The sequence below is a fragment of the Ranitomeya variabilis genome, chromosome 1 (assembly GCF_051348905.1).
Source record: "Ranitomeya variabilis isolate aRanVar5 chromosome 1, aRanVar5.hap1, whole genome shotgun sequence".
NCBI classification, from domain to species: domain Eukaryota; kingdom Metazoa; phylum Chordata; class Amphibia; order Anura; family Dendrobatidae; genus Ranitomeya; species Ranitomeya variabilis.
This window is the reverse complement of record NC_135232.1, coordinates 844,633,377-844,641,717: the sequence shown is the minus strand read 5'-3', so window position 1 is coordinate 844,641,717 and position 8,341 is coordinate 844,633,377. Positions and strand designations below refer to the sequence as shown.

General features: G+C 39.8%; 1 protein-coding gene across 1 annotated transcript; it reads left to right on the top strand.

Annotated features, from left to right (window-relative positions):
• The first annotated feature begins 607 nt into the window (after positions 1–607).
• Positions 608–8,130, top strand: LOC143773202 (interleukin-8-like). Its single transcript, XM_077260734.1, has 4 exons — positions 608–903; positions 2,390–2,525; positions 4,289–4,372; positions 6,135–8,130. The coding sequence occupies exons 1-4, from the start codon at positions 837–839 to the stop codon at positions 6,157–6,159; spliced, it is 312 nt and encodes a 103-aa protein (XP_077116849.1). The 5' UTR covers positions 608–836; the 3' UTR covers positions 6,160–8,130.
• Positions 8,131–8,341: the final 211 nt, after the last annotated feature.

The window sequence follows — 8,341 nt, the reverse complement described above, 5'->3', positions numbered from 1 at the left end:
CTATTATACTTTTCCCCTGATTGTTCCACTCCTGATTTTGGCTTACAAATAAGTTATGTAAAATACTGAACATGTAAATGTGGCCCGAGGATAAGTGATATGCTATTGATTGGTGGGGGTCTGACTGCTGGGACCTGCTCCAATACACAAAATGTGGAACTTTTATCCCTATTAGAATGGAGCTCATGAGCGACTCAACCACTGATCCATTCATTCCCTAAGTGTTTGCACGCTGCGCTTGACTTCTTCTGAAAGCCCCACAGAACATAAATGGAGCTGCGGACAGACATCCTACCTGCCGCTGCATTTTAAAATGGGGATAAAAGTTTCCCATTCTTCCATTTGGTGCAGTTTCTAATGGTCAGATTTTTTTCCAAGAGTGGCAGTAGGTCTGTGGAAGGTTCGAGGGGTGGAGGTGGAGCTGGGTTGGAGCCTGGGCAAAGTCTCTCGGGGGCCCGAAAGTTTTGCCAGTATGAGGCCCCGAAATTCCTGATGGCAGCTATGTTAATATTAATACTGTATCTAACGACCCAATACACATTTAAAGGTCAATAATTCATCTGTGAATTTCTTTAATTCACAGTTAATAAAATCAGTGACGCATTTGTGAACGAAGTATTACAAATCATGCTTAACACAGATATCTTTGTGACTCAGAAATGTGACCAACTTATGGAAGTGACTTATTTTGGAATTTACGCTGTTGTAATGATATGATGTCAGAATGACCGTGCTGAATCTATTATATAAATTCACGTTACGAGCAAATTAAAGACAGATAATCTTGGACTCAGCTAAGCGAAAGGAATTCAGAAGTCTGCCAAGTATACTTAGCCATGAAGTTTGCTAAAACAGTCTGGGCGACTCTTGCCATCTTCCTGCTTTACACCACTGTAACAGAAGGTACTTTTTCCATTTCTATTTTCTTAGGCGTAGGACAGACAAAAAAACAAATAGGAGAATTAGAGAATTTAAGAAAAATAATTTACCAATATTGTGCATATTGTTTATTTCTACATATTTCTAATTACTTTATTCGCTGAAAGTAGATGCCAGGATTAGGAAAACAGCATTAACCATTTTTTTTCTAAAAAGCTTTATCACTATTTTCCATGGGCTGGGGATGGAAGTGAATGCAATAACAGATACAGTTCATAAACAACTGTTTTTGGGGAAAAAATGAATACTTTTTTGGCAACTTTTATAAATTAGTTTAATGTCCATGTTAAATAAGTTATTATAAATGTTAGTTTTCTTTTTATTTCATAAGTTCATTTTTTATGTTTCATTTTATTTTACGTGACTTGACCTATTTCTATGTTATATAATTTCTAATAATTGTATTTGAAATTGACAGTCGAGTTGAAATTTATATTGTATATGATTCTAACCACATTTGGGATAAGAGACTGACATTTACCGGTTGTATATACATATATCTGTTGTTCTCTGACTGAAAAATCATTGTTTTAATTCATGCGCAAATAAGACTTAAGTGCTCTGGGAGTATCAAAGCCCTCCCTAAGACCCTGCCTCCCCAGACCCACCATCCACTGCGTTGCTGGCAGCTCCTTTGCTATGTAGTTAAGCCAGTGAGCTGGTAGTCAAGCTGAGGAAAGTGGGACCAGGAGGCAATAAAGCAAGGCAGGAAGAGGTTTGGGAAGTGCTCTGACACTTAAGCCTCATTTGCATATGAATTATAGCAGTATTTCTTTAAGGAGCAACAGATTGCATCAGTAAATGTGTGGATGAAATTATCTTTCAGAGGGTAATATGGCCATATAGATAGGGTTTTTTGGGAGAGTGGGGAAGATGGAGTGCATCATTCTGACAGATCCCTTTCAAAAGCAAAGTCAATGTATTAAATATAATTGTATTACAAAAAAATATTTTATATATATGTTTTTATATGGGTCAATGGCAGGCGTAGTCCACTGTTTACTACTGAGGCTTGTACTCCACAGTTTATACCTGTATGCTGAACATGTTGTGAACATGGTGATCAATGGGAAATGCAATGCAAAGATTCATATTAGTATTCTGGATACTGGCATGGAGCCGGTACGGTAGTGCACGAACACTGTAGAGCTCCTTTAGTATAGAACCTTACAGCTTGTGCACTACAGTACCGCTGCCAACTGACTTTGGAGGAATATGGCATGATCTGTTTCGAATTAGTATGAAAAAAATAAAATAAAATTGTGTCCCTCAGGGAAACTAAGAGCTGGCCGCATAATGACTGTGAGTACATTGAACGCAGTACTAATGCAGTAGGCTTATAAGCGCCCTCTACTGGTGACTGTGGAGATCTAAAATGATACCATTTATGCAAACTTTCTTGTGGTATAGATAAAAAAAAATAATTATATATAATTTCTCCAAATTTTAGGTATGTCTTTAGCAAGATCAGCAACAGAACTAAGATGCCAATGTATCAATGTTGGAAAGCCAGAGAAACCAATTAAAGACATGAAAAGCTTGGAACTTATACCCAGTGGTCCCTCCTGCAAAAATACTGAAGTGATGTGAGTATTTTATATACAGATGAAAATGTTACATTTCTTGCATACAGCAGCAGTATATTTCTTTTCTGCAACCTGAGCATTAAAAGGAGTCTGTTAGTGACATTGATCCTCCAAAGCCGTCTATATGGGCATATAGGTCATAGAAAGTTGAATAAAATGATACCTTGATATCTGTGTTCTCATGTCCTATTCTCGAGAAATGAACATTTTTCTTAATATGCAAATGAGCTTTTAAGATCAATGGGTTGGAAACAAATATTGCTGAAAATCTACCCCCTAAGGCTTCTTTCACACTTGCGTCGTTTGGCCTCCATCGCAATGCGTCGTTTTGGGGAAAAAACGCATCCTGCAAATGTGCCCGCAGGATGCGTTTTTTCCCCAAAGACTTGTATTGCCGACGGATCGCGACATATGGCCATACGTCGCGTCCGTCGTGCACTGGATGCATCGTGTTTTGGCGGACCGTCGTTACGAAAAAACGTTTTTTCGTACGTCGGGACCTGCATTTCCTACCACGCATGCGCGGCTGGAACTCTGCTCCCTCCTCCCCGGGACTTTTGAATGGGCAGCGCATGCGTTGAAAAACTACATCCGCTGCCCACGTTGTGCCGAATTTTCACAACGTCCGTCGGTACGTCGCGCCGACGCTTAGCGACGGCCCCATACCAACGGAAGTGTCAAAGAAGCCTAAGCTTATTTTAAATTAAGAGGGGTGTGACTTTCTTTCAGCATAGACCCCTTCTCTATGACAACTTTTGCCCTTATAGGACATATAGACAGGGTTTTACAAGATGCTATTCTAAACAGTAGCAATAGAAGTCGTAAATCTTGATCATCTTTATGTAAAGGGGTTCCTCACTTTGGAAAATCACTACTTGGACAGGAAGTCCAGTGTTAGAAATCAGTCAGTAGGAACCATCACTGTTTTCTTCAAGTGGATATAAATGTGCATCATGGTCATATGATAGCAAATGTGGCTACAAACATTTTACTTAGACTTCTTTCACATTTGCGTCGTGTGACGTCCGTCGCAATGCATCGTTTTGGGGAAAAAACGGATCCTGCAAATGTGCCTGCAGGATGCGTTTTTTGCCCATAGACTTGTATTGCTGATGGATCACGACGTATGGCCATACATCGCATCTGTCGTGCACTGGATGCGTCGTGTTTTGGCGGACCGTCGGCACGAAAAAAGTTCAAGGGAATGTTTTTTCGTATGTCACGTCCGCCATTTCCTACCGTGCATGCGCAGCCGGAACTCCGCCCCCTCCTCCCTGGACTTTAGAATGGGCAGCGGATGCGTTGAAAAACTAAAATCCGCTGCCCACGTTGTGCCAAATTTTCACAACGTGCGTCGGTATGTTGCGCCGACACTTAGCGACGGATCCGTACCGACGCAAGTGTGAAAGAAGCCTTGATACTGTTATAGTGCAGAGTGTCCACATTGTCATTCACATAAGGAGAATACCACACAAGAGAAACATTTTCATAGGAATCATGAATCCATATACAATCAACATGTAATTTTAATCATAAGGTCTAACGGGAAATCTTTCTCCTTGTGAAGAGTGCCAGGCCGGTGTAAGGAGACTTATAGGCCATGCAGTGCTCCTCCGGGAATTTGAAAATACAAGTATCCTCTTCAGAGAGGAAGGGGACTAGAACTCTATTGGAACCCATAAAAGTCAAAATTCATCCTTTATTATAGTGAGACATTTACCTAAATTGCTGTACATAAAATATGTGTCTCGTTTTATTTTCAGAATTACTCTGAAAAGTGGAACCAGGATTTGTGTGGATCCATCAACCCCTTGGGTAGAAAAACTAATCAAGAATCTATTGGAAAAGTAAGATAGCCTTAAGTGTCACCATTTGTCATTTTTTGCTGTGCTCCATTTTAGTTGCATCTGCAAAGAATTGCTGAGTGATAATGTGTTACTTGTTATCACTGCAAACAACGCCAACATTTTTGGCCTGAAAATGTGCTGCTCACAGTGTAGGGGGATCAGTTGATCAGGGTTTAGCTGATATATTTTTAAAATAACCCCATTAAGGGGACCCTATGTAAGTAAAAGCAGAGCATAATAAAGGTGATAATTATCATCCAAAGCTTGTCTGTCACAGGTAGCAGTCAGCGGTAAAAGGAAGAATCAATGTTATTATTGTGCTGCTTTCCTGCCATTGGGGCATGGCACAGCACCGACCAGTCATGGCTGTTCTCCAATCATGTCCACTGTCCAGCTGACTGTGAGTGGGGTGAGCAGGACGTCAATCAACTGGACAGTGGGCCTGTGGCAAAGCAAAGAAGAGAAAAGCACTACTGTATTGCATGCACACTACACCAAAAAGAATCAATTAAATAAAAATAATAATCTTTATTGGCACAAAATTGCAAAACGTGACATAAAACATAAGTAAGAACATATAGGTACAACCATTCAAAACCCGCTGCAAAAGATGAAATTCATCAGGGTGCAATTTGTATATAACGACCCTATAGCAGTAAAGCAATGTGGCTCATGATGAATATTGTCAAGTGCACCCTGGAGTCTATATGACTGATAAATACATTAATATATAAGAATAAGTTAGCACTAAGTCCCTAATATGACCCATAAAACCCAAATTAGGGTCTAAAAGTTAAATTCTACAAATCCAGCATGCGGAACCCCTGCAGTCGGGATACCACGAAAGGACCAGAACCTAACCTAAGCTGTGATGAGAAACACTGTGAACAGCGGATAGATGAGGCATGGGCTAGCTAGTGAAAGGATAACCAATAGCCACCGAAAAGAAGAAAAAGCCACCAGTAATATAGCCAAGTGTATCAAATGAGGCACTCACAGCAATACTACCAGGGTTGGATCATTCAAGCAGATGGGGACATGAGTGGAGGCCCCGGACGTGGTGCATCACATGCTCGGGATGCTAATTATCACCTCAAACATGATTTGCTTTTACTTATATAGTTATCAGGACCTAACAGATTCCCTTGAGGGTGGGTTCAGATACACAGGGTATAATCTACAGATTAATAGTGCTATGAAGGTGACTGGCCACTTTACTGAAAGTGCAGCACCCGGGAGAACATTAACTTTATTTCTCCACTAGCTTTCAGTCATGGAAGCGTATCCGGACCAATTGCAGCCAATACTCACGGCACTGAGGGCGTCAGCTGTAAGCACGCCCCAGCACCGATTGACAGCCGGCTCAGCATCAGTACAGAGCCAAGCAGTTTTGGGATGTGTTTATAGCAACCGCTCTTGGTGTTGTGAGTGGTGACTGTAATTTCTCTGGGCATGCCTTCATGACTGAAAGCTGGCTGCTGCCAAACAAATAAAGGTCATTCCCTCCAGGGAGCCACATTTTCAGTACTGTGGCTGGGCACCTTCATAACACTATTAGCCTGCAGATTAACCTTATAGCTGCAGATTAATTACGTTATCGGGCATGACAGGTTCCCTTTAAAAAGCAGTTACAAAAGTGCGTAAGAAATAGTGATAAACAGACCAGTTTTTATCATATACTAAGTATATTCAATGTGCATTATCGCAAAAGCAAAATATACATGTCATTTTTCTAACATTTCAAAAACTTTTTACTTAACAGGCAGAAAAATGAGGAAACAATTTAAAATATTGCTTCTACCTTCCCAGAAGAAGATCATCTTATATGCGCTCATGGATTTCAATGTTGGATTACGTTTATACTTGTTATGTTACTAAGACATAAGGAATTTATTCTCTTTACGGTTGTGACATGTTTAGCTGTAAAAATTAATACATATTACAATGTGGTTTGATTTTTATAATCCTCAGGCTGATTTCAGACATCCCTATTTCACTACAATGCCTGGTTCGATCGCAGTTTCCCTGACCTTAACTAACAGCCTCATAGGAATATATGAGGCCATTGTGTTCAGGTGAGAAGACGTGCAGTCAGACATGGCATTAGGTAGGGCGCAGTCAGGCAGCAGTATAACACAGGCGATGATCGCACCACAATGCTCCGACTGGCTGGCGGCTCTCCTGAGCTGTGTCGAAATACCTTCTGTCACACTCGTGTCAGGAGAGCCGCCAGCCAGTGCAAGCATTGTATACCGATCGTCGTCCATGTTATTCAGCCGGATGACTGCACCATTAGGTGTAGTTCACATGTAGACCACCAGACTGAAGGAGCCGTAGCTTACTTTGTTCAGCTAATTAGTGGGGTCCTGGGGGTTTGACACCCATGGATCATGCATTGAGAGTCTATGGACCTTGCTGGCAAAGCAAATTAATGTTGTCAATATCAGAGCATGAAATATAAACTTTAATGGAAAATGTAAACATTATTGAAAAAAGTTTTTAAAAGCAAGAAAACATGTTTAACATAACAGTAAGTTGTATGAACAGGTCCTGCTCTATAATATTTGTATATGTATTTATTTATTTATAACTACTTATTGTATTATTTATTTAATATTTAATGGCTTGCCTGAGATTACATAAGGGTCGGCTTATTTCCCGAAACACTCACTGCCGGCCGTACCTTGTATTATGGGTCTTCCTTATTTCCTTCAATGGGGACAAGCTGCGATTCCACACACAGCCCATAAACAGATGTTACAAATAAAACTAGTAAGTTTTCAGGGCTCTTAGTGGACCTAGGTTTCAGAATTCAACAACATCTGAATATACCCTGGATTTTATCATGTACGGTACATTAAATGGGTGAAATCCATAATGAATATATTGCATTTCATAATATAATGTGCATACTGCAGATTGTTTCGTTCACATACAAAGTATTGTAAACTGCTGAAGATTTGTGGTGCAAAATTCTCAAATCTGCAGTTTCTGAATTGAATCTAAGGGCAATCAGAAAAGTAACCTTGGTGTACATGCCTATATTAGGTTAAAATATGTTTACCTTTTTATCTCAATTATTAAAGGGAACCTGTCACCATGAAATTACAATCCAATCTGCAGTCACCATGACAAAGAGCCGGGGGAGCGGGGCAGATTGCGCTATAATTTTGTGAGAAAATATTCAGTATAATTTATGTTTTATTCATTTAAGCCTCTGTTCTTTCTGGGATCTTCAGTCCAGTGGGCGGTCCCATCAGTGACTGACAGCCACCTCTGTATAAGTGTGCATAGAGATATAGCTGTCAGTCACTGATGGACTCAAAATCCCAGAATTAGCAGAAGATTAATTTATGAAAATACAGGTTATATTGAATCTTTCCTCACAAAACTATATATCAATCTGCTCAGCTCCCCTTCTTTATAACACAATGTCTGCAGATTGAACTGTAATTTCATAGTGACAGGTTCCCTTTAAGGGAGAATGAATTGTAAACACAAGGTAAGGAGGCAAATGTGTTCCTTTTGCCCCAGGACCAACTTATAAATCTCATATAAAATTTCAGGAGGATAAATACACTACCTGGGCAGCAGGTATAGCAGCTATGGAGGCCGCAGCCTGTTTTGAGGCCTTATAGTTACTTTTCATTCTCCTGCTGTAAAATGTCGTACTTCAAATATATATCCACTATTTTCTACTCCAAGCGGTAACTAATAATGTTTTTGTAATGTATATGTTTTATAATAAATAAACATATTTTTTTTCATTATTTGATATTATTTATTTTATTTTTGTTGCACTTTATCTAATATAAAGAAATAAAAAACAAAAAAAGTAGCTTAAGGCTACCAGAGAAGGTATCCTGTTGTCAGCAGGAGCCCTGAGCATCTTGTAAGTGGTTATGGACCAATAACAGAGCCTGAATATGGGCTGCTGTGAAAGAGTCCATTGTTTCCTCATATTGGCTG